Source organism: Histoplasma capsulatum, genomic scaffold (assembly GCF_000149585.1).
Source record: "Histoplasma capsulatum NAm1 scaffold_1 genomic scaffold, whole genome shotgun sequence".
NCBI lineage: Eukaryota > Fungi > Ascomycota > Eurotiomycetes > Onygenales > Ajellomycetaceae > Histoplasma > Histoplasma mississippiense.
Genome location: NW_001813982.1, coordinates 5,699,791 through 5,725,330, shown reverse-complemented (window position 1 = coordinate 5,725,330; position 25,540 = coordinate 5,699,791). Strand labels below are relative to the sequence as shown.

The window sequence follows — 25,540 nt, the reverse complement described above, 5'->3', positions numbered from 1 at the left end:
CCGTTGATTGAGTCTGGATAGAAGCGCTGGTATCAGTAACTTTAGTAAAAGCGGCCACTCGGCGGCTGAACACCCAATAAAAGCAGCGAGCCCTTCAAAATGAAGGGCCACATAAAATGTACCCAAGGCCACAACCAGTGCAATCAAATTAGGCGTCACCCAGAGTCACTCCGTACTACATAGTGATGTTGAATCGTCAAGCCCTGTTGGCAGTTCCAATGTCTGTACTAACTAACTAATACTTTCCAGAAAGTACTAGTATTTTGGGAACACTCGAGGAAGTTCTGGATGTGAGTATGACGCATGTCAACGCCCTTTTAACCCAAAGAACGGTGAGGTTCATGATAATGCTATTAGAGGAGAAGGTGCTTTATTTAGTGTAATGGCACAACCTTCCACCAGATTGCATGATTCACATATAAAATTGACCTTTTGCCAATAGGTTAAAAGGAAAATTTCCCTGATGACCATATTCTCAAGTTCACAACTTATGCCTTGAAGTTTCACATCTGCTAACTCGTCGGGGCCTCCTGTTCCTGTGAATCGTGGTTTGACCTTATGGTCCCTGTTGGTGCCAATGGCCATCCTCAAACCGAACAACGACAGAAGATAGCAACCACGAACTAGCAGCTTGGTTGTTGGAGACAAGAAAGAGCCTATATAGGATAATTCCAGCGTTTCATCACTCCATTTGCAATTGGTTGATTGATCGGATATGAATTGTATTCTTGCCCACCTTCTTTCTCCTTTCGTCTTTTAATTTTCCCTGTGGGATTTCTGGCCCGTGGGTAGTTATGTCGTCTTCCATTTTTTTACCAGACATCTCGTTAAAACGGGCGTATAAAGAAGCCGATAAGGCATACGATTACGCCCTCGTTCTCCTTGCTTTCGAAAGAAGGCCTCCCCTCCCCCCCCAAGTACCTCCTCTGGGCCCTCTTCTACCCCAAGAAGAACCCTTCGACGAGGAGATATGCCCAAGCTACAATCCCAAAAAGTTATACCCGGCAAAACCTGGAGAGGTGCTCGCCAATCGCTATCAAATCCTTGTAAAAGGTTGGCTGGGGGGTCTCCTCCACCGTATGGTTTGCTCGTGATATGCGGGGGTACTTTTTTGCTTTTACTACATTTCTAAGTAGGGCCCATTGCTAAGAGCTTATCCAGATATCATTGGGAACCGAAAAAAGTTGTAGCACTGAAGATAACCAGTACCAACCCGCCATCAGCTGATGATGAAGTGAAACTGAGGACCACATTGCCAAGACAGACCCGTCCTACCGTGGATATCTTCGGAATGCTTCGACGTCACTGGCCTAGAAGAACGAAAACTATGCCTAGTATATGAGCCTATGAGGGAGCCAATCTGGCTTTGCCAGAAGCGGTTCAATGGCGGGGTGATTACCCTTCCACTCATCAAAACATGCATTGTTTTCCTTCTTACGACCGTAGACTATCTTCACACAGGATGCAGGGTTGTCCATACTGGTGTCCATTCCTCCTTAAAATATTGGTTCATTCGGGCTATGTCAGGCTTACGACTAATCCTGTAGATTTGAAGCTTGGGGATATTATGGTCACATTCGAAGACCCGGCTGTACTTGGCGATTTTTCATGAATTCTCAGCTGGAGCAGCCGGTGGAATACAAAATCGACTCCACCGGCCGAGCAGTTTATCGCTCTCACAAGTGATTTCAGGCCATTAAGGAAAGTGAGAAATATACCCCAAGGTTGCTAACTTTGGACAGTCCGCAAGACTTGATGACCAGGACGATTGGGGGATCTACCCCATTCGGCCCGATCACTATCACGCGCCAGAGGTCGTCCTTAGTTGTGGCTGGAAAATGAGCACGGACAAATGGAATCTGGGTATTCTGATATGCTCTATATTTCTCGGTTCGGATTTAACCCATAACAGGATATCATCCAAGGCAAAGAACTGTTCCGCCAGGTTTACGATGCACAAGGCCATTTTGATGCTAAAGCGCATCTGGCAGAAATGATAGCCTTACTGGGTCCACCCCACCCCAGAGCTGGTGGCAAGATCCCACTCGATGCTGGGGTATACATGGCCTGAAACTATAAAAAGGGAAGATGGCAAAGTGTGTGAAAACGCGGAGCAATATTTCGACGGCCCATTTTTTGATAGATAGTAAGTATTTCGAATAAATTGTAGTGGAAACTCTGGCCTAGCTAGTTAATCAAATGAAATAAAAACTAAACTACTCAATTGAACAGGCAAATATTTGCATAACGAACTAGCAGATTCGCTCCGGCGCCTGGGAAAAGCGCGAGTGTAACGCCTTTGTACAGATTATACCAGAAACCAATACCAAGACTCTTTTCGGACATTACACCCCTTGGAGCGTGGAAAGTGCCCTTCCCGACTCCCTCCCACCTCGCTTATTGGTAAATTCCGCAAGATTATTCCATAATACAATATAATTAAAAAAGTTTCCAGATATTTCCAATTCCTTTGATATGATTAGATACTTTCATTTGGCCCCGATATTCTGATTGAATTCTTCTTATTATTAGTATCTGATATATATTTTTAGTTGGCTATTTATTATATTCTTAAACACTAACCGATTTTATATCTACATGTGTACAAGGTCTGGCAGCACCGATTGGATGGACGCACCGTACCAGCCATCAAAGCTAAAGGGAACGACCTGGGCATAAGAATCTGGTCGCTTAGGGAACCGACCTTCCCCAAGGTCAGTGCCCAACCAGCGATGCTCTCGTCAAGTCGGTCTTTTGATGCCGAGAGAAAAGCTGCTTTCTCGTTCACCTTTTCTCTCCTTTACTCCGCTTCTCGTCCTCCTTCCCCTGCTCCTCATTTTTTTTATTTATTATATTTATTTTATTATTTTTGTAAACAATTTATTTTTCTACATATACTCCTTTTTCCGATTTACACATACTCGGTCACTTCTCGCATCCACATTCCCGCTGGAGGTGTTTTATCTATACAAGGACCTCGGAAGGTTAATCTTGAAGCTCGCTACCGATCTTGAGTCTACCGCGTTTATCTCGGGAGTGTCCGCCAAGGGCAAGCACTAAAACCTTAACAAGCGTAAATGGTGTCCAATTGATTCAGTGTCCAAAAACCGCGAGCTATCCGTTTTGACACTGTACTATCTTGCTTGGAGGCCACCGCGGAGAAGAGCTGTGAATCTGATAACTAGTGGCGAAAACCCCCCTTTTTTTTTTTTTTTTTTTTTTGAACATGGCTTGCAGGGCGGAGTTTGCTCGGACTCGTTGAATCATTGTCGACTCTTACCGGAATGCCGCAGTAGTCCAGTAGTAAAGCCAAAAGTCAACGGTCCAAAGTTCCATTGACCAATGTACGGTCGCTCCAGCATCCCTCAACGGTCGCTAGCTATTAGCAGTACTCCGTAGTCGTAGTGCTGATAGCGCGAAGGGCCGGATCATCGCTGCCAAGAGGCCGAGGTTTGTATTTTTAGGTGCAGTAGAGCCACAGCAAAAAAATCCATTTCATGATCTTATTTGCGATTCGTTAGTTTCTCATCTGTAGTTGCGAAGAGGATGAGATGATGAGATAGGTGATGACGATGCCTGGAAGGGGCAAATAGAGGCAATGGCCTAAGCCTTCCAGCAGAAACCGGCCCAAACAGATACTAGTAGTTAGTATACTGCATACGCAAGAATATTACGCAGCAAAGAAAAAAATAAAATAATAAAAGACACACTTAATGTATTTTTTGAAATGCTATTGGCTTGGTTCTTGGATATGATGGGCATTATTTGTGAAAATAACCCAGATTATACATCTGTATTTAGAGCAGGAGATCTGCGAGAACTCCACGCCATACGCCGTAATACGCAGTCGAGACGAAGAGAGTTCCCAGAATCCCAGCTTCCGGGGCCTCCACCTGGTGCGCTAACTCGGCCAGCCAGGGATGGACGATGCCCACAGACGCTGCGACGACTGGACGCTCTGGTGCCACTGCCCATGCCCAGTGCCCAGTGCCCAATGTCCAATGCCCATGCTGCAGCGGGCCATGGAACTTGGTTGTGTTTCGGGCCGCGGGGATGTATGATTGATAGCCTGGACCTTATCCCATATACTGACTGACGGTGGCCCAGCAATCCATCAACGAACCTGGTTGATGACAGATGTTTCAAGGAAGGGATCAGGTAGCTAGCCCGGCCAGTCACGCTGTCATGCTGTCATGGCTGTCTCTGTCTGTCTGTCTGTCTGTCTGTCTGTCTGTGCTGCCCCTGCCCGTGCTGTCTTTGCTGACTGTCGACACGGCAAAGTCTCTTGTGCTGCAGCGTCCCTTCGCCCGTCACACCCGATCACACAGCGAAAGCCACCCAGATACGGCCAACGGGGTGGGGGAGAGGGAGCACGGCGTCGGTCTTTTTATCGCTGCCAGAGCCCCTCCTCGACTCCTCGACTCGGAGATCATTTTTCCTTTTTCTTTGCTTCTTCTGCTCTTCTTCTTCTTCTTCTTCTTCTTCTTCTTCTTCTTCTTCTTCTGCTTCTTCTGCTGATTCTCTTGCTGGCTTTCGCTTCTCTGCTCTTGTCTCTCAGTCCATCGGTCTCTCCATCTGTTCGTATCTCTCCGTAAAGCCCCCTTTTGGCTAAGCCCCCCAGCAGATTTTATCTCCACCCGCCGCCGTTTTCGGGGCTTGGGATAAGACTAGGCAGGCCTCCACCGCAGCGCACCGTTTACGCTGTTCCAGGATCCGACTGCTCTGCTCTGAGCGCTCGACGTTGACGTCGACGTCGTCGCGGCCTTCCCACAGAAATCACCACAGGAAGGGAATAAATTCGAATCTCCTCCACGCTCTCCAGCGCCACGTCGAAATCCGACTTTTTTGTTTTCGTGCACTAGTTTTATTCGTCTGTCTCTGCTATTTTTGTCCTCGCTCCTTTTGATTATTACTATTGATTATTATTATTACTCTCTCTCCTCGTGCCTGACTGATCCGCGCTCCGCTCATTATCTGCCCCCCCCCCGCCAGCTTACGAGAGATCTAGAGGGCAAATAAAGGGGCATATTGACCTGAAACATTAAAATTTATATCTATCTATCTATCTATATATATGTATATATATATATATATATATACGCATACATACGTATAAGAAGCTCTATGGAACCCCTGCCTTAATATACAGCTCGACCCCAACCCAACCCAACGGCCATCATGGCGCAATAAACCAGCTCCCCTTCTCAACACAAGACACCATGTTTACCCCCAGCCTAGCTGCTGTCTTTCTCCTTGTACACTTCCTTGATGCCTCTCTCGGTCTGGGCAGCTTCTCTTGAGCTTGAACAGGGTGTCCTCACCTCGCTCTCCCACTGGATCTCATCCTTCTTCAAAATGCTCGCCATTTCCCTGAATCCAAAGCCTCCTCACATCCATCCTCCTGACGCCGATTCTCCGCCAGACGCTGTTTCGACCGCAGCAGAGTCTTTAAGCTCTTTCGCTCCTACTTCTGTTGTTCCTGCTCCTCCCGATCCCCCTCTCCCTCTCCGTCCGCTTCCCCCAACGGCGGCTACGTCTGTTTCATCTACTCCCCTACCACCACGCCAGGAATCGCAAACCCCTCCCGATATGTTTATGAAACCTGCAGTCCCCCATCCCATATGCGGCGGCCAAAGCCATGCAACCCCCAACAGCAACAAACGACCAAAACTCTCGCTTCAGACTTCGTCGGTCCCAATGACCTTTGGCAAATCGACAACCGCGCTTTCTCTCACCCTTTCAGCAGGCTGTTCACCGTCCCCCACAGTACGGAATACATTTAGCAATGCCTACGACGGATTTAGGTGCACCGCATCCTTATCCCCTGTTGGCGCCTCGTCTCCAAAATCTGCTTCCCGATCCGGAAAACGGAGCTCGTCTTACCTTTGCAACTACCAAGGAGTGGACGACGAAATCCCGTACAAGCTTCCATTAGGACTACGGAGTATTCTGCGTAACTCTCCGCTTCAGACATCCTCATTACGACGGCCGTCGCTCGCTGCGCCAAGCGGTAATGGCTCTAGCAATGGGCACAACCAGCGCAAAGTGCTGTTCCCTGCGAAAAGGCAGGTCAAATATCGTTTCCCACTCGACGAAGAAATCAAGACCATCCGCTATATCGCGAAACACTCAGATCTCTTATCCCTGGATTCCCCATCGGGGCCATTGGATATCAACACGTCATCAGACGAGAGTGAGGAATCGGACTCCTCTTTGTCACAGCCAGGCTCCTGCCTATCAGATGATGAAGATCCCATAGCGTCATCTAAGGAAGATAGGAGGAAAATCAATCTTGCCAACGCCAATAACCGCAACACTAGTGACGCCACTTCTGTTAAAAATAGCAACTCAGCCTCGCCAGTCGTGCAGCGGCCACGAATTGCTAAAAGAAAACATTCCGCAAGCGAGCGACAAATCAGAGCCGTCGCGCTTCGAGAAGAATTATCCGGTTCCGGTGGCACACATGATTACCGCGATGACACTCCCGGAGCATCGTACCTCCACCAACGACGGAAGCGGCCTTGCAAATGGAGGTGGACCCTAGGCCCGGTTGAAAACGGCCACGCGCAGCCAATTGATGATAAGACCCACTGCGGCAGTCCAAACCCTGATGCGTCACTGGCGGTGATGGCTCCTCACCAGCAGGCAACCGCACCACCGACAGCAATGGACGTTCCTACGTTGAGCTGCCCGGCGCCCAGACAGCGGCTGAGCCCGCTGGTAAACACGACTGCTCCACCACGCATGGACATTCCGACACAGCCACAGGAATCCTGTCCTCCCCAGGATTCAATGTGACATTCTGCGTGAAGCCTCCTCCATGCCTCTAGCAGAGAGTCTACGATCGAGCGCCCCCCGTGCTTGATCGAACGAAGCAAGGAGGAATAAAATTCCTTATTTCACTTCCCAAATCATAGTATTATTGACTTACTTCCATGCGATATTCTCGCATATCGCACGCACCCGTCCACATTATCCATTTGAAATTTCCCATATATACCCGCTATATACCTACATTACTCATTACAATGGCGCCCTGCATTGCATTTGCATTTGCATTACATTACCGATGATAGCGTTTTATATACCCACCTAATACAAACATTTCCAAGATAGCCAACAGTCATGTTATGAATTTTCTCCGAGGCCCTTTTTGGTGTTGATTTTTATTTTATTATTATTTAATGAAACATTCTATATATATATGTATTACATATAATTCGGCGGGTGGGTGTGGTCGTCTTGACCGAGTCGAGAAAACGAGCGAGTCGAACGGGCAGAAGGAAACTCAATCCGCATTCTATCAAGGACAAATTGCGGATATCGTCGATTGACGCTGGTCAGGGAACTAAATAAATGGTCGCGGGTTGGGCTGTGGGGGCCCATGGAAGGGAGGGAGAGAGGGAATGGTGAGGTTCGAAGGGAGGACGCACGCTAGTATTCCCATACCATCATCTCATCGCCATTCCGGTTATCTACTTCTTGCAGCGTTGGTTCGAAAATTGAAGAAGTAAGACAAGTCGGTCTGGTTGAAAATAACACATCCTTGAAACAACCCACCACCTCACTAACCCAGCCTATCCCATCTCATCCCACCACCTTGGATAATCCCCGATGTTGTATCTTCTGTTATGACGATTCTTTCTCTCCAACACGAGGCGAACGCAATTGCTATAAAAAGAAATCAGTCCAGCACTTTTCCTACGCCGGACTCTGGTGGGGGATCATGTTCCTTTTTGCTATATATATCTAGATCTATATATTTAATTTTAAACCTCCCTTTCCTTCCCCAACTTTACCTAGTCTCTGGCTTGCTGGCTTCTCTTAGAGACTCATCTCACTACTTTTTACGTGCCGCTTAACCCTTTTGTGTTCCTTCTTATTCTTTACGCTCGATATTTTGGATTTCATGGATTACAAATTTACCCGCATCTATAAACAACCCTCGTTTTTTTCAAGCATTTTTTGATCTAATTTAAATACACTCTTTTCATTGTTTTTCCAGGTTTGTCGCAAGGCATGCGCAAGTAACAAGTAGCAAGTATGTATGTATGAATGTATAAATTTAACGTCCCAGGGGGAGAGATGGCAGCGCCAGGGCCCCGGGGGCCTCCCGAAGGGCATGGAGACGTGCTAAGCTGGAGAAATCTCTATATACAGTGAGTAGCAAGTAAGCATGACGGAAGAAGGGGTTATCGATTAGATATTGATTAGATACAAGCCGCAATCGCTCGCTTGCGCTCACTTATCCAGCTTGAAAACACACTGTTTAATCCATCAAATGAACATAATGGGATATATAAGCAGCTATATTATGTATATGACTTGTATAGATGGATTTCATATAATTTATAACTATTAATAGAGAATAATTATATAGATGAAAAAGATAAATAATATTGTAGTAATATTATAGAGTTAATAGAGAAGCTCTAAATAAAATATAATTAAATATCAGGTATCTTTTGTGCCGGTTAGCGGGGCGCCCAGCCCGCCGGGCGCCGTCGTCATTGGTCCGCTTACTGCGCTAGGCCCGTTGCGGCAGCACCGTTGCCGCTTCGGGGATGGCGCGCCCTCTCGCCGCTTTTGCGCCCTCTCACGCCGCTTCAACGGCCGGCCGCTCGATCTATAAAAACCCGTCCCGCGCCCTCGCAACGACCACACACTCTCTCCTCCTCTTTCTTTCCTCTCCCTCTTTCTCTTTCTCTCTCTCTCGCTCGCTCGCGCCTGGATGCACTGCCCCCTCCCCCCCTGCAGGGAACCGGTGCCGTCTTACCCGGCCCTCGCCCCTTTTTCTTCCTGCGCCCGCGGAGTCGCCGAACGGATGTCCGATGACCTCGCGGGCTGCTGCTTCATTGGTTTCTGAACCATCCACGCCGCCCCTCGCGGTGTTACTTCGCTTGATCTGGAGTCTAGGCTGCTGGGACATCTGCAGCCATGTTGCAATGGCAATGGCCTTCGCTGTATTGTACGATCGGCGACTGTGAACCGCAGATTGCCAATGGTTTATTTTTTTATTTTTATTTTAATTTTAATTTTTTTTTTTTATGGTTGGGCTTTATCCGGTCGATCTGTTTTCCTGTACTTTGTTGTCTTGGGCGCCTTTCGTCCGTGGAGATCTGTGCGGAAAAGCAACAGGCGACGATCGATTGAGGCCACGGGGAAGACCAGTGGGCGAGCCTCCTGGAGCCGGAGTGCTTGCTGAGCCCTGAGTGATGGAGGGTTGCATCGCCCTTTGACCCACCAAGGCAGACTGCCTCATTCCCTTTCCCCAGCCAATAGCAAAATTGCCGCACTTCTTTTTTGGTATCGGTGTACGCCTGCAGGTCGACCAAGTCGGGGTTTCGTCCAGATTGCATGCTCGACATGTCAGGGTTGAAAGTGGCGATAGCCATATGCGATTGGTGCAGGGCACCGGTTATCGACCTCCAGGTGGCTTTCAGATGAGGACGGACGCGTCAGCAGTCTCAGGGAAGATTCAGGGATCAGAGGGATTCGCCCGTTGCTTCCTCCCCTGTGGGAGATGGTGAGGCAGCTGAAACCTCTGCGATGAGAGCAACTATAAAGGGTGGCCGAGCCTCCTACGAAATCGCTGGCACTTGGTGATCTGTTTCTCTCGCCCTCACACGCTCTTCCCTCAGGCCCAATTCCCACTCTCCTTCCCACTCCCCCAATCCACCTCTGACTCAGAATCTCCCCTCTCAGATCCCCAATCTCCTACCCAGATGGCCCTCGCGTTTCATGCGAACAACTTCAAACTGTGGACGCCGCGGCACCCCAAGTCATTCTCACTGCGCAAATGCCCCAATTCTCGCACCCCAGAAGCCAGAAAACCCCCTCCCCCAGCCCCACGTTGTGATGTCTCCCCCAACACCCTGCTGCCCCCCAAGCATGGCCTTCCTTCGAAGCCGCCAGCCGAAGTTTGCGTGCCTATTAGCGGTAATACTCAGCCGTGTGCGCCGTTGAACTCCCCCTCTCAACCAAGAGAGATGTCCATACCACCACCCAGTTCGGAGAATTCCCGGCATGGCGTATCGTCTCTCTGTGATCTGGCACATCACACCCTGAATTCGCATCCCACCCCTGCCCGTGATGTCCAAGATAATATCTCTGATACGCCGACCGAACTGCCTCCCCTTGGGAGAGGCGCCACAGGGGCTGATTCGTCGTCGCCGAGCATAACCAGCTCAGATGGCAGCTTAGAAGCTTTCTTCAGGCTCCCGGATCTCCAGAACAACATCCCCATTGACCCAGCGATCCTTGCCGACGACGCGCCCTGGGACATTAGTGACCTTCACCAGCCTGTCCAGCAAGGTGATGATCTCGCAAGCCCAAAGGCCACTTATCCATATCCTGAACCTCCCCTGTCTATGTCCTACGACACCCCCAACCATCACCAAGGATCCAGAGAGAGGCTTGACAGCTGGAATAGAAATTCTCAAACGGACGATGACACTCACGTTCTGGATCATCGGCAGATTCACCCCGCCCGTTGCAGCACCGACGTTGATGTGCCTTGCTCCTACAGCACGAGCGACGACTTCCTCAGCGACGCACAGGCCAGGAGACGCAAACGAGGGCCACAGCAGCCAGAAGAACCGGCCGCAAAGCGGCTTCACGTTGCCTCTGTATCGTCTATGGAAGGTCCCTCCACAGCCCTTCGCTCCCATTTCCTGTCACTGCAGCTCGACGAGCGTCTGCAGTTCCTTTCTTGGTTGTTTGAAGGTGCTTTGGCGAGTTGCATGCCCGACTCAGCGCCGGCAATGTGGGGAGATGGGAGTGTGCGGTCAGCCGGTCGCTCCGCTCCTCACAAGGTCGGAGAAACTCAGCGTGAGCGCGGTGAGGGGAGAAAGGGTCACGGAGACAAGCTGTGGCGATGGCTCCCCGAGGAGGACGCACGGCTCCTGAGCATGGTGGAGGAGCGCCGACCCTGGCCGGAGGTGGAGAGGTGTTTTCCAGCAAGAACGGAATCGGCGCTGCGCCAGCGGGTATCTACGCTTCGGAAACAAGAGAGGGGAATGCGTACAGCCGAACCCGCTGGTGTCATAGTAGCATCTGTAGCCCCGGAGGGTGAGACGTAATGCTCATCCATGTACATGAAAGTGATATCATGATCGACCATAAAAGGCGGCCTGCCTCTCCAAGCCGTTCATCAACGGCCCTTGGTAGGCAGGTGAGGGTGGCCTCGCCTGACCGCATCCTTATCTTTCTCCTCAGGGGCCAACTGTACGCAGCCACAGCCGAATGATACCCACCCTCTTGTCCCCCCCCCCCCCCCCCCACATAAAGAGGCGCATAAGAAAAGTTGTTGGATGTAGGCCCTTTGTCTGATAATTCATTTATCACATTTCTGTCCTCGAGGAGTGTGGGCTCCCGCACCGCGCTTCAGTGCCTGGAGAGAGCAACCCGAGACGAGCACCCCGTGACGGCCCCCCATTTCGTGGTGTATATAGAGGGCCTCCCTCCCCCCTTGGATCCATCTTTCTTTCAATTCCTTTCCCACTTCCCATCCTACACCGCCGCGAGAGTGAAACCCGCCCAGAGGCCCTTGTCGACTCGAAGACAACCGAGCGAAACCAAAGAACCTATTTCCCCCCCCACTGGAGCTCTTCGGGGTTCTTTTTTTTTCTACCCACAGCCTCCTTGCAGCACGAGCCGTTCCTAGTGAGCCGCATTTCCGGGGCACAACCATCCTTCAATCATGGCGTCAGCTGATAGTCCCCGCGACGGGCTTCGTAGCACCATCATCATCAGTTCAGATGCGGAGATGGATGAACACCAGCCCCCGGCACGAAAGCTTCGAAGAAAGAGACCCCGCACAGACTACAGCTATCCGGTGTATGAGGCTCTATTTGATGACCCAGCGCCCTCCGAAATGAGGCAGCCACCGAAAAAACGTAAAATTCCCAACTTGGACGCGGTTTTGGTAAGACTCTTCCTCGTATGGCTCATGGTGGGGCCTTTTCCTTTGCTGATATTGAGATAGGAAACCGCGAACCAGGGAATTCATAACATTTTCGAGGCGGAGCATGCGAAGAGAGAAGCGCTGGAAGAAGAAGTGCAGCACCTGCGTGCAGAAATCACTAGGAAGAATGGGCTGGTCGACAGACTCGAGACTGAAGTCCGTGAGCTGAAGCATCAATGTCAATGTCAGATCTGTTATACCATCCCATCAGGGTGGAGGACCCCCTTCTGTGTGGACATCGGTATTGCCCAGAATGCCTCCCCCCCATTGGCGCAACCTGCGGAATGTGTCGTCAGGTTATCACTGGTGTTATCAAGAGCTACTAGGTAGAGATTTTTATGGCCAACTTCGCGTCTAATATCGAAATCATGGGTGGTGGAAAGAGGCGGGGGAGTTGGAGGTCTACATGTTGATTGCTGAGTCGAAGCCAAGCCAAGCCTCGCTGGGTTCTTTGGCGCTCCGTCTGGCGCCCCCTTTTTTCGGCTTGGCCTTCTCTTCAGCTGATTCCCTTTCGGCTCGCACTTTTTGGGTCACACTCCTTCAACACGTACATTTATAGATGTATTTAGGAACTCCGCCAGCGCAGCAATCCACTCTTCCAGTTTATTGCGCGGTGTTGGGTGACATTCTCCAGAAGGTGCCCTTCCAAACCTATGCCTCCGGTAAGGGTTTAATGATACCCTATCTCCATCCTTCTACATAGATTTCTCATCTAAGACTGCAGCCCCCCTTAACGTCCCGCCCGAGCGGCTGTCTGTTGACAGGACCTCAAATAACCAGCCCCAGCCTCCTGGTGGTATCGAACCAGACGGCTGGAACAATATCTCAGATTCTGGGGCTACGACAGAACCGTTGGCCCATGATGAATTGGAGAATCTTCCCTATTGGTATGGGGCGCAGCAGGTTGAAAAGAGCCTTAAGATTTATCATGTCGGAGATAAAGTATGGCGAAATAATAAATATGGTCACCATGTGTTTTATGTGGTGGGAACATATCTCCCAGACAACTGGCTCCCTGAAAATGCGAGGCTCCAGTTGTGGAAGCAGGAGGAGAAACTAAAGAGAAGCAAGGAGGAGAAACAACAAAGGGAGAAGGCGATGCTACGAAAGAATCGTCTGAGCACATTACGTCCTCGACCATCAACACGCAATTAACGGAAGATGTGATGTCAAACCGCTCATTTTTTATTTGATATTATAATACACAGTCATTTATCCATCTGCCTTCTGTTGCATTAATTAGGTGATACTGAAGCAGTGGGTTGCTCCACATCTTGCCCATCTGCCGGGAACGCCCTAATATGGTTTCCCCCCGGGAGTCAGTGAAGTGGTGCCCCACGACCAAAACTATAGTTCCCTACGGGAAGTTAGGGAATTTGCAAGAATGCTGATGAAGGCGAACCCTTAGGGAGTGTCACGAACTTGTACATAGCGGCAATAAAACGGAACCCCATGCGGCGCCGACATCCCTGAGGAGTGCCAGAATTCTGAGTGAAAAGACAACAAAAACTGAAGTCCCATGCGGTGTCAGCATCCCTGAGGAAGTGAGCTCCTTGAGGAGGTGAGTCCCATGCGGAGTTGGCATTCTTGGGGAAGTGAGCCCCTTGGGGAGTGCCAGAATTCTGAGTGAAAGAGCAACAAAAAGTGAAATCCCATGTGGTGTCAGGTCCCCTCAGGAAGTAAAGCCCCTTGGGAATGCCACATTTTTTGAACTATTAGCCACCGGAGTAAAATCCCTGAGGGACGCCATAACCTCAGTAGAGAAGGCCACGAAATTAAAAGCCCGTAAGGAGCCAACACCCATCAGGGGATGGCGCCATGCTGACTTAGAGTAGATTTACGTTTCAAAAAGAGCTTAGTGATGGTTTCGAATTCATTGTAATTTTACAACAAACAAAATCTTTCATTATCTCAAATCTGCTCAAGGTTCACTTGCTTTCCCTTCTTCCCCGCTCTAGACTTCTGATATTTCATGTAGTTCTCACTCGTTGTTCGGGAAGGGGGGGGATAATGCTTCTCCTGTTTCTGTAAGAGCTACGTTTTTTTCCAGGGTTGTACCAGACATGTCACTCACTATATCTTTGTCTGGTGGTGGAAAGTGGCTGTTCGAAGCATCAGACTTGTTAAAATTAATCGTAAAGTACCGGTTGTCTTCATGGATGAGGAGGTAGACGCCCTTGCAGCGACAGTCATCAAAGTAGCTACGCAGCATACGCTGGAGTGTGCCTTTCCGTCGGTAACGCATCTGCACAAGGCTGCTGTGCACAGTCCATGGCTTCTTGACACGCTTTGAGTCCGGTGTTTGCATGGTGTAGCATTTAATTCCAGTGTAGGTGAAAGATCTTGGACTTCACTATTGTCACTTGATATTATGGGGTGAGGTTTCAATTTATAGCTACGAGCGAGTGTTGTGCTTTTTTGAGCCAAAAGTCGCTTTTTAAAGGTGTACTTCTGTCGGGTGTCGCGGCGCTTGCATTCTTGGGCCACGGTCTGCGATCTGAAACCGTGGTCCACGCCATTTTGATTCGCGATTGAACTCGGCCACGCGATCCGAATACATGGCCATGATTTGCAATCCGAAACCATGGCCTTCACCATTTTGATTCAATTTTCCACTCGGCCACGCGATCTGACCATTTATGCTAAACGAAAATACGAAAGCCAAGAAGGAAAAATCCAAAAGTCAAAAAGGAAAAAGAAAAAGCATAAACATAAAAAAATCTGTGTAATCGCTGATGTGGTTTGATAAAAGTGTAGAATAGGTTTGAGCAGCTTAGGTTTTCAAAAAGAGATTCTTACACTTGGTAGAGTCAGCCGCCGCTCTTTAATAATGGCTCATGATCTTCTAAAGTGAGAACTTAACAATTGAATTTCTTTCCTCCGTTCCTCCTCCCGTTAAGGACGCCAAGACGTGGCGTTTTGTGAGAGCATGCTCCTGTCCCTGATAAAAACGGGCAACCAGACCACGCAAACCAACCAAATCACGCCTTGGCGTCCTTCTGGTCCGGACCGTGACGGCACTGTTTTTGGGCTGCTTGGCGTGTTATGGAGTCATCTCTCACTTTCCTGTTTCTGCCTCGATCGTTGGAAGCCATAAACACCACAGAATACACACGATGACTGTCAAATCGTGTATGCTGACCAAATCGCACAAAACGTCAAAAAGTGAAAATGCAAAATTACAAAACTGCAAACATTGCCTTTTCGCACGAGTGCAGAGATGCAAGCCCACCACGCCTTGCCCGTCATATCAGTGCTGGGCCTTGCTGAGCTTTAACCACCAACAGGAGGGCTGTAAATGACGTCATAGATAGAACCTTCCAGACGTCTGCGCTTTTGCCCAGCGACAGAAGGTTAAGCGTAGACCTATCCGACGCTATTCTTCAGGGAAATATCCCCTATTCTTTAGAGCACCTTCAATGACAAACGAAGAGGGACGAGAAGAGTGACTGAACCAGTTGACAAGGAATAGGGCAGCGAGAACTCCATTGAGTGTTTCCAGGAGCACGCAAAGTCGATCCCACCAAAAGCCCGTGCCCTTGTGGTCCGGACCAGGAAGGGCGCCAAGCCGTGATTTGGTTGGTTTGCGTGGCCTGCTCGGGGCATTTCCTCACATGAGGATTCTCTCGAGATTCTTGTCACAGAAGAGGTTTTCTAAATAAATACTCTTTGGCCAAACTTCACAATATGTAAAGGCTGTTAAAAAATCCATGTGTTCTAGCATCTGACAAAGCCTTCATATCTCAGATAGTAATACAAGATAATGCCTTTGTGAAACATGGGGACTTGAGAACTCTCACTCGAATCGAGTAACTTCATGTGTCTAGAAATATCTCAAGCCGAGCTAACCGAGTCGCACAGCAACTTAAGAGAATCATTTTATTCATACAAACCTCCTGTAAGTGTTTTCTCAGGAGCTTGGCTGACGAATTTGGCGATCTGGCGATCTGGGGGAGTGACTGCCAGTAGTTCACTTTTCAGAAGATAATCTCTGCTGTTTTCTTGCAGCAGGCTTGAAATGTGTGAGGTAACAAGGCTGGGACGTATGCCTAGGAGAGAGTTTTGGATATCTAGGCTATGAGCGTTTAGGATCAAACGATGAACGAATTCTATTCAAACGCATGCTTGATTGAATTGCTGTAAAACTGCTATGACTAAAAACTCATCAGACAACAATTATAATAAAGCAACTCAAGTCAGAGAATTTGTCAACGGGCCAAGTGGACGATGGCAAGCAGAGTTAAAAAAGGATTAATGAGGGCCACGATTCGCAGATGTGAACGTTTGTTTCGCACTCAGGAGGTGCGGGCTTGGACTGGCCCGTTGTCATGATGCTGCCCCAAATGTTAGAATGAACTGATGTTTTGAAACGCCCCAGGTACACAGACCACTTTCATTATACATATCTTGTTGCGAATATGAACAACGAATATTTCTGAGAATTCTGAGCTGAAAAGCTTTCGCTTAAATGTTATTTCAGAGGGATCAACGTCAGTAAAATCCGTGAGATGTTGTGTTTCGGATCTTCGAGTTTGCTTTGTCCCCCTTCAAAATTCTAGGTTTTGCGGGAAAAGGTTGAGCCTGAAGAGAGAAGAGAGCAGGGAATAGTTTGATTTGTTTGCTCAATTTCGATATTCCAGAAATTTTGATTCTACCCCGATGGACTCGTAGCAGATCAGCGAACCGGACGGCCCGGGATGATATTCACCAACCATCCAATATTTCTACTATTATTCTTCACTCATTGGAGCAGCAATTTTTTTCGGTGTGCCCCTGTCCGATGCCTCGTCGATCGCTTCTTTCGGAAACTCCCTGACGGCGAAAACGGTAGAGGGACAATGTGTTCCACCACGGCCACCGATCCTGCTAATTCGCACTCCTAGACTCTGCTGAAGGTGCCCCACGGAGATTCATTTCGGACTACAAGCGCCTGCTGCGCCCGATCACCCGAGTTCACGATGGCGGGAAGGGAGAGATCTCTTGGAAGTGGTGGAGAGCCTTTGCTTTTGTTTGGTGCTTGGTTCGGAGCCGGATTTTGAGAGGAGAGCCTGTCGTCTCCCATGAGGTATAATAGGAAAAGCCAGCGCCATCCTAGTGAGTCTGGCTTAGTCCAAGTAGCAATTGCGAGGTAACATGCCAGCACTTTCGAAAGGCCGGCCGCACTCACTTTTCATTGCAATCACTGCTTTGCCGTCCCTGGGGCACCTGATGTCCCTGGGGCCAAAGGGGGCTGGGTCCTATGCCTTCAGCCCCCATCTACGCTAAATGGTCCCCTCTAGACAGACGAGCAGTGACCGTGAAAGACCGCACCGTTTCACGGACTCGTAGGCTGCTAGGGACAGTTTCAGGGATCGGATGGATGAGGGCGTATTGAGCAGGCTCCGAGGAACGGCGCCTGCCCTCCACGTTTCCAGTTGATGTATGACTAGCGATGTTTACAAAATTTGACTAACTTCCATCAATTATTGGACTACAACAGAAAATCAAACGAAGGCCGGTCCTGCGCCAGACATCTTCATATACTATCGCCACAGACATGGAAGCCTGGGAGATCCGTAGAAACGGGCCTCACGCGGTGGGACCAAAGAATAAATACAAGGCATCAACAGATCCCGGAACCGTAACTATCGTCCGATTAGCCCTGCTGAGCAGAGACATACATCGAACGCTGCGGTATCCAACCCCAATTGTACGGCTATTATTGGTATTAAGCCTCGGCGGTGATAATCACGCCCTCCATGTCCAATCTCCCGTTGAAGGACGACCCATCGTTGGGAGAGTATCTGCGTGCCTGCGGTTCCATTCCGTGGAATTTGGCAGATCACTTCCATATGTTTGGGATGCGGCGTCGAGTTCTGCAAAGGGAGGGAGCCGGACGGGACGTGAGCGTGACACTCGGGGAGGTTTTGACGCGGGTTGAGAGAATAAGAACGGAACTGTCCTAGCTCGTCTCGCCATTTCTTGTTCTCCTAGCTGCCAGTGCATAGCTTCAACGGCCCTCCAGGGGATGGACATCTCCTCTGCAATTTTCGCCCACATTTGCGACTTCGATCTGCTTGCTCTGTCAGTACGAAAGCCGGTTGTCATCAGATATCACGCCGTTTCCACCTTTCATATAATAGGGCCAACTTGGTCTTGCGATCCTCGCTCCACTCACTCCGCCTCTCAAGGTAATTCTGGTAGTGCAGGCGACAGCTGAGTGCACTTCGCCCGGGGAGTTCCTTGCTGATATCTCCCCACGCCATTCCGCGCTGCCGAAGCTCGATGATCAGAACATCTTCTTCTGGGGACCATTTTGGCCTTTTCTTGTCCGAAATTTGGCGTGCTTGGGGGCTATCGCTCTGGACGTCAGGTGCCATTGGTTCGTTTTGGGCTAAGTTTTGAATCGTAGGCGCCATAGTGAAAACCGCGGCATTTTACGAGGAGAAAAGGGAAGATCGAGCGAGGGAAACAAAGTGGGAGGAGGGCTGGCTTTATATGCCTTCAGACCTACGCTGCCCCCCCCAAAGACAAATTGGAAGCAACCGCAAGTAGACCGCACCATTTATGGGATTTGTTGGCTAATGAGATAGGGACTGATTTAGGGATCGTCTTCCACGCTTCCTGTTGATGTGCATCTAGAAATGGGGTTTACAATAACTAAACTTTCCTATTGGACTGTTCGACGCGGAAAACGCAAAAGTACAGACAATCAAACGCAATTCGTACGATTCAAGCGATGTTTTCAAAATTTGACCAACTTCTATCACTGATTGAGCTACGGTAGAAAATCACCAACGCGGATCTTGCGTCTGAAAGAAGGCGAACTCAGCGAGATTCAGCATTAAAGCGGCATTATCATCAGATTCAATTTACCGACTGAAACGTGAAGCAGAAAGATAGAATATCTGCCCAGTCCACCTCGCGAGAACGTCAACTCCGAGTTAACATCTCGTCAGACAAAACACCAGAGGGCCTCCCAGATTGACCATTCACATCAAACTTTCCATTATACAAGCATAAAACCGAGACGCAAGAATGCGTTGGGTAGGCTAGGCTTCCGCGGTAGATCACACGTTGTGAGCCTGGGAACTCTCCGCAAGATCCTCGAAAGAGTCAGTGGGGTTGGCAATTGCGCGTGCCCTGACATAATTCTCCGGCTTTCCTCTTTCTTTGCTGGCTTTAGCAACCCAGCTGTCCGCATGGGCCACTGCGTCGGTAGGCGACTGCTTGCGTTCAAGGAGGAACGATAGTAGTATCTCCGCCGGGCTAAATAAATGGTCTGGTATCTTGGCGGCAAACTCACGCGCAAGTCGGTCGATTGTTTCATCATCTGTCTTCTTTTCTGCATCGGTCTTCTTTTCTGGGTTGCTGTCATCCTCATCCGACCGCTTGAAAACCGTGCAGAAAAGACGAGAACTCATCTTCTCATCAGCGAGCTGAAACAAAACCTTTCTGTCCACGCGGACAGGGCGGATGAGCGCGTCATCCAGACGCTCGATGTGATTTGTCGTCATAATCAGCAATCGACCTTCCTGCGAAGATACGCCGTCCAGGGCATTAAGAAGAGCGGACAGAGATACATTTCCCTGGGACTTCCTCTTCTGCGACGGACCTGCCACGCCCTGGCCGGCGTTTTCTGTCGTTTCACCGACTTCCGTACGCGACGTGCTAGCAGCATCGATATTTTCTAAAAGAATGACACAATGCGGGGGAAGCTGGGCAAATAAACTGTTCAGGCGGCTGTCGTCGATGCTCGAAAGATTGAGAACATAGATATCCAGTTCAAAACGCCCGGCCACAGATAAGCTGAAACTAGACTTCCCGGTTCCAGGAGGCCCATACAGCAGGAACCCTCTTCGATAGGGAATCCCGCGCCTTGCATACCAGCCGCGGGCTCGCTCGTCCAGGAAACCCTCGATATCCTTCAGCACGGCCTTTTTCTCGTCCTCATCCATGATGACTGTCGATATTGGTCTGATGTCTCTTGCCTTCGCCTTCCTCCATTCGCCGTCATGATGCTCAAAGACCGTAGTCTTTTTCTGGAGAAGTTTTAGATAGTCGGCTCGGCATTCACTCAGGAGGTCTCTCAGAATTTGCGACGACCCGCCGATGCAGGAGATGGAGATATCCTCCTTCGTCTCTTTTGCCACGCACTGGAACCGGAGCAGATGCTTCCTGTACACGAAGAAGAATGATCCATTCCAAGGTGAAAACCGCAAAGGTTTTTTCTTGTACTCGTTTGAAAGATCATCAGCATATGCTCTTCTTTGCATGCCGCCAATGCTGGCGAGAGATGAGCGAGCCTTATGGGCGAAGGGCTGCGTGGATACCCAGGCGATAAGCATATCGTACGCTTCGTTGTAGTAGGAGACGTGGACGGTCGAAGCTTTTAATGGTTAGAAAGAGCTATCATTAGGGGGAGATTCACGAACTGAAATAGGTCTCCATCAAGTCCATCAAGTAACGGGCGGCATATCTACCCAAGAACAGGAGCATGCCGCAGAAGCACAGAAGGTGAGCATAGCTGTTCAGGTTTCCAGCTAGGACCTGTTGTATGGAGGCCGAGATGGCGGTAAATCCGGGGAAAAAGGCGTCCACAATGGAGATTTGGGATGGGAAAGTGTGGATTGGCAAAGAACCAGCAACATTGAATGAATTCATCGTGGAATATGTGGCAAGGTATGTGGGCTGCTTCTTGAACGGGTGCTACTACGTGCGATGGTTTGAGCAATTGATATACTATAAGGGTCCTTGCTTTCAAATAGTAAATAAAGGGCTTGGTTCAGGATGCGTTGACTGGTAGAGAAAATGAAGTTCTCCATGACTTGGACGAATCTTGCTTCCTTTTATTACGCCCCGTACATTCATCCACAACATTTCGCAAAGTTCTTTCGTGCATCGACGATTCACAATGAAGGCAATAGCATAATATCCAATGTGGATGGATATTCATGGCGCATTGCGCACGGTGCGCTGTCGTTGTGCCTCGCATCACTAGGTCAGGATGGGTTGCGTATCTGGAGGCTGGATATGTGAGGAGGTTTTTCACCCTGGTTCAGATGCTGGGGCATCAGTTGACGCTCGGTGTTTGTTTGGGGTCTAGGCAAGCCCGGGAAATGACAAATGAGTGGTTTGTTGTTTTTGAATCCGGATGCAGGTGAATAATCGTTTAAAAGGAGAGAATCATGGTGTATTTTGCAGCAGCGGGAACATCGTCCGTACCCCTGCAGCTCTACTTGATGGCGTTTATGGGCACAGGGCACAGCGCGCGCGGAGGATGTGCTATAGCTTCCGTAGCGAAATCATGCAGTAGATTGATTTTGAACCATGGGAAAGTTGGCCCCATCTCATGCCAGCGACTGGACTTGCAATAAAAGACGGATCGGCAGAGCCAATAAAAGTAAAAAGCAAAGTTCTCAGAAGCGTTCCGGCTTTTAGACGGTTTGTAGCATTCGGATGCAACTCGACTCAAATTCACAAGAAAACCCTGCCCAAGCCATACGTAATAGCGTTCCCTCCAAGATTAAGCTTGAATGGTGCCATCTTATCTCGCGAGCACAAATTGCTTCGAAGGACCCCACACTCTACAAAATTCAAACAGATTGGGCTCAGTTCGAGTATGTTAAATTTCATTTATATTCCCCTCACGTTGCGCTGGTTGTCTCAAACACGGAACACCTACAACATGGCATGTTTCTGCCACAAGTTACTTGCAGAGAATTTTTCCGATATCACAGAGGCTGAAGTAAGTAGCCCGGGTTTTTGGCAAAAACATCAGGGCTTACTCTCGCACAGGCCGAGATCCTGAGACGTGTTTTCAATAAAAGCACATCTATTCAACAACAGTCTCTTTGGAGGCTGGGCCCCGATACTACATCCGTCCCAGAAGCCCCCGAAGAAGCGACCGAAAAAGTCGTCCGACTCATCTTCCGGCTCGACCCAAGGGAAGGACGTATCTCAGGGACCGCCTGTTGATGCTCTTCAGGACCTTGCTGCCATCGTCTCAAATCTCGAAAAAACAATCCCAATGAAAAGCTTGAGGCTATCCTGAAAAGCACCGTCCATCATCGCATACAGGAAGTCCCACCACAGTTCGCCGCTGCTGTGAACATCATTCTTGCCATAGAACGATCCGACCAGATCATCGAGGTCAAACAGCTATCGAAGCGAGTTTCCTACAACGCATTGGCTAAGCCACATCCGAAGGGAAAATCCGTCGACGAGATCGTGGAGCAAGTTTTTGAAAATGATAAAGATATTAAGCGAAAGGTATACCATTACCTCAGGCTTGGAAACAAGTGGTGGACGATTGTCGAATCGGTTAGGTCAATTCTCAGCGATATTTTGTCGACGAAATTATCAGAAACCCAGGTTACCGGCATTTTCTGCGTGCTCAGGGCTCTATCCGTGTGAGTTTCACTGCAAAAATTGGAAGACTCGTCATGCTCATTACTTATCAGCGTCTAGCTGGGAGCGAGCATCCCCAGAAGCCTGCTCCGCTGCCCTCTCCGCTCTTGCAAAGAAAGATATATATCAACGTATTAAGGCATTCAGCCCTTATGTTAATTCCGCACTGCGCCATATATCAGGTACGTCCTTAGACATCCTCCTCGTTCACCATTTAACACTTTCAAAGGCACGCACACATTCATCCACCACTCGTACGACAGCAACGGGATGGTCAAGTTAGTCCCCATGGGTCGCCGTCTTCATACTGCCTCCAGCACAGACTCTCACTGGAGAGCATCATCCACTGCAGCAGTGTCTGCAGCGCTTCCTGAATTAAGGGGAGACCGTTCAGAAGTGGCAGGACTTTTAATGGTGCTTTTGTGTTTCCTCGCGAGATCAGAGGTTCCTCTGCAGCTTTGCGTCCGTGGAGCTTCACCTCGAAAACGCTGGGGTGATCAGGGTGAGATTAAGGAGACGGGCCCACTTGACACCGGTCTTGTTCCTGAACTGGTCCACACGTTTTCGAATTACACGGATCTCAACAACGCATTATGCGAGCTTCAGTCGTTCTCGGCCATCTCAAAGAAGCCCGATAATACTTGCCTACTAGATCCATGCGTTTTAAATCGCGTTTTGTGCAGCCTATCTCCCGAGTTTCACCCTTTTTGGAGGCTACAAGCTTTGATCATCGCGTTTCGCTCGGTTTCATGGAAATATCTTGAGCCTGGGTAAGTTTTTACCCATTGCTATTGCCATTAGTATTAACTTGTTCTAGGCCCTTGGATATGAAGCTCTTCATACCACACCTACGGCATACTGTGCGTGAGGTTCGAAATCACGACGGCTTCCAAGACTTGGCAAAAAATATGAGGACCGATCTCATCCTTACCCTTGCTGAGGCGTCTAGGTTCCCTGGTATGGCGTGGAAGCGATTCGCAATCGATCAAGCGAAAGAGCTCATGCGCGGCCTGAATGACGCATATATTCAATCCTGCATTGCCCAGCGAGAATGTCTCGTGTACCGGACCACAGGATTTATGAATGAAGCTACCAATGTTATCGATAGTGCCCCCGGTCCAGGTCAGCTCCCGGTTGTTGCAAAAAAGAACGTGCATGCTGGATTTGGTCAGAGTGCCATACAGAGCGCGTTGAACCATATCCAAGTTGACGAGCTCGCCATGGCCACAGATGTGCTAGATGCGTGGCAACCGCTTGGTCGAATACCGGCGGCAATTGAGGAAGTTGTACTCTTTCGTAAACATGTCATTCTCGGGAAAGTTTTACGGTTTCAAGGCAAATTCAGAGAATCATTGTTGAATCTCGAGAAGTCAAAAAATTTGGCAGACCGTTGCCATAACCTCTTCTTTGACGAAGATCGATGCGATCTTATGTGTAATCTCGCTGACACAATACGAGAACTTGAACGCCCCGCGAACGCCGAACGTTGTCTTCGCACGGAAATCGCACGACAAAATCAGGTATCTCGGCCGGATCTTTTGAAACTGGCTCTGGCAGAATGCCTATTTGCTCAAGGACGATATGCGGAAGTGGAGACGATCTGTTCAGAGGTCAAATCCAAGCCAAACCTTCTGAATATGGAGAAGATGCGCCTCGCCATTACACGAGCAAAGGTATTTCACATCAACTCCGATTGGGAGGGAGCGTTTCAGTGTTGGACAGAGGCAATGCAAGCTGTCGATAAATTCACTTTGACAAAGGGCCATACGACACGTACAATTCTTCTCTCCATCTGCGATATTTGCGCCGCCAGGGACAGCATGAGCTGGAGCTCAAATCCCGTGATCAATTGGCTACGCTTGAAAAACTGGCTGGGACGGGAGGGTCGCTGTATTGGATTGCGGGTTTACGTCACTGGTTAGATCATTTACAGACATCCAACAGGCCTCGTATATAATAGTGCGCAATACGGGTTATGGCAAGGTTGCCTGAGCTGAGTGTTGGTTGAATTTCGGGTAATTTGGATTGGCGTGCTTTCTTCTCAGGATAAGCAATCTGAGTAATGTAAAAAGGGTTTCTAACCACTTGCTCGCTCACACGATAGGTTACATGTAATTAAAATACGTCATCTATGCGGACTCAAACAATTAAATCTCGCTAGTTTGTGCTCTGTAGGAGATTTGGAAAAATGATCATTTCGCTATGCAATGCAATAGTCCTCGTACCTTATTCACGATTTCTTTGGTTTGCAGAAGGTGTTATCCCGCAAAAAATAGATTAGCTCCCCAATCACACAATCAGATGCCGCAGGAAACCAAATGCAATGGAGGCGTGGCATTATGATTGGCCGCCTAAACCCATCGAGGTGTTGTTGCAAGGCGCGCTCACGATCGAATAACTCTTTCAAAGTCAGACATACTGAACAGTTGCTGCAGACATTGCAGGATGGTGGCGGCATATCTTGTCTGACAGGATAGATGGCCGGTTGGGTTAGAAGAGGGGAAAGGCCAAAGAAATCGTATTTTGAGGAACATCGGCTATTCCCATTTAGGATTCGACAAACCAGTTGCCTTTCCTCTCCAAGCAATTGGGCAAAATGCAGCTGTAGTTTTTCCCAAGTATATATATCGCTTGCATGTTGGCGCAACTGTCTTATGAAGACCCAAGGCAGAGTATGAGTGTGCAGAGTGTGAGTGTGGGGGCATGATGGGCTCCTGGTCTAGCATTGGCGTGTGAAAAGAGATCATGCTCAGATCGGAGAAAGGGCTTCTGTTAAATAGATTTGATACACCTGTCTCAAATAAAACTATGAAATCGTTGTGTTGAATGATGTCCCGGGCCACCTAGATAGTAATCCCTGTTTCTCCTGTCCAACTCAAAAGTGGCGCAAACGGGATAGAAAGATATCTGCGTGTTTGGGAGCCGCAGGGCTCCAGGGTAGGGGGCAGTTTGTCGGTTTAACATTTTCCGATACCGGAAATACATCTATTGCTGGTGGGGTCGACATCGACGGGTCACGTGCTCGATCCTAGATGACAGAAGGATGCAAGGATGAAGGCGGGGGCAAAGAGAAGTTTGGCGCTTGGGAGATGAAGCAACGATTTTCCTCACCGAACTTCAGTGACTGTGCTAGAACGACGCGTGAATAATATATTTATGTACGGGTAGAAACTTTCCTGACGACTC

The 25,540-nt window shown here is 49.1% G+C and overlaps 8 protein-coding genes across 8 annotated transcripts; 5 read left to right on the top strand and 3 right to left on the bottom strand.

Annotated features, from left to right (window-relative positions):
- Window positions 1-794: 794 nt before the first annotated feature.
- On the top strand, window positions 795-4,065 carry HCAG_01630 (predicted protein; the record flags this gene model as incomplete). Its single annotated transcript, XM_001544533.1, has 10 exons — window positions 795-1,053; window positions 1,548-1,591; window positions 1,743-1,814; window positions 1,913-2,056; window positions 2,257-2,403; window positions 2,619-2,745; window positions 3,098-3,168; window positions 3,380-3,450; window positions 3,802-3,896; window positions 3,938-4,065. 10 exons carry the CDS (start codon window positions 795-797, stop codon window positions 4,063-4,065), a joined length of 1,158 nt encoding a protein of 385 aa, XP_001544583.1.
- Window positions 4,066-4,320: 255 nt separating this feature from the next.
- On the bottom strand, window positions 4,321-5,366 carry HCAG_01629 (predicted protein; the record flags this gene model as incomplete). Its single annotated transcript, XM_001544532.1, has 3 exons — window positions 4,321-4,526; window positions 4,694-4,881; window positions 5,260-5,366. The coding sequence occupies 3 exons, from the start codon at window positions 5,364-5,366 to the stop codon at window positions 4,321-4,323; spliced, it is 501 nt and encodes a 166-aa protein (XP_001544582.1).
- Window positions 5,367-5,697: 331 nt separating this feature from the next.
- Window positions 5,698-6,798, top strand: HCAG_01628 (predicted protein; the record flags this gene model as incomplete). The annotated part of the gene is made up of 1 exon (XM_001544531.1): window positions 5,698-6,798. The coding sequence occupies one exon, from the start codon at window positions 5,698-5,700 to the stop codon at window positions 6,796-6,798; it is 1,101 nt and encodes a 366-aa protein (XP_001544581.1).
- A 2,927-nt stretch (window positions 6,799-9,725) lies between these two features.
- Window positions 9,726-11,081, top strand: HCAG_01627 (predicted protein; the record flags this gene model as incomplete). Its single annotated transcript, XM_001544530.1, has 1 exon — window positions 9,726-11,081. The coding sequence occupies one exon, from the start codon at window positions 9,726-9,728 to the stop codon at window positions 11,079-11,081; it is 1,356 nt and encodes a 451-aa protein (XP_001544580.1).
- Window positions 11,082-11,701: 620 nt separating this feature from the next.
- On the top strand, window positions 11,702-14,258 carry HCAG_01626 (predicted protein; the record flags this gene model as incomplete). Its single annotated transcript, XM_001544529.1, has 9 exons — window positions 11,702-11,926; window positions 11,987-12,125; window positions 12,535-12,627; window positions 12,669-12,907; window positions 13,054-13,133; window positions 13,398-13,526; window positions 13,611-13,750; window positions 13,818-13,843; window positions 14,016-14,258. 9 exons carry the CDS (start codon window positions 11,702-11,704, stop codon window positions 14,256-14,258), a joined length of 1,314 nt encoding a protein of 437 aa, XP_001544579.1.
- Window positions 14,259-17,692: 3,434 nt separating this feature from the next.
- On the bottom strand, window positions 17,693-18,363 carry HCAG_01625 (predicted protein; the record flags this gene model as incomplete). The annotated part of the gene is made up of 2 exons (XM_001544528.1): window positions 17,693-18,017; window positions 18,095-18,363. The coding sequence occupies 2 exons, from the start codon at window positions 18,361-18,363 to the stop codon at window positions 17,693-17,695; spliced, it is 594 nt and encodes a 197-aa protein (XP_001544578.1).
- A 651-nt stretch (window positions 18,364-19,014) lies between these two features.
- Window positions 19,015-20,608, bottom strand: HCAG_01624 (predicted protein; the record flags this gene model as incomplete). The annotated part of the gene is made up of 2 exons (XM_001544527.1): window positions 19,015-20,333; window positions 20,380-20,608. 2 exons carry the CDS (start codon window positions 20,606-20,608, stop codon window positions 19,015-19,017), a joined length of 1,548 nt encoding a protein of 515 aa, XP_001544577.1.
- Window positions 20,609-21,296: 688 nt separating this feature from the next.
- HCAG_01623 (predicted protein) lies at window positions 21,297-24,276 on the top strand (the record flags this gene model as incomplete). Its single annotated transcript, XM_001544526.1, has 6 exons — window positions 21,297-21,564; window positions 21,726-21,899; window positions 21,933-22,356; window positions 22,415-22,536; window positions 22,584-23,124; window positions 23,172-24,276. The coding sequence occupies 6 exons, from the start codon at window positions 21,297-21,299 to the stop codon at window positions 24,274-24,276; spliced, it is 2,634 nt and encodes an 877-aa protein (XP_001544576.1).
- Between the last annotated feature and the right edge of the window lie 1,264 nt (window positions 24,277-25,540).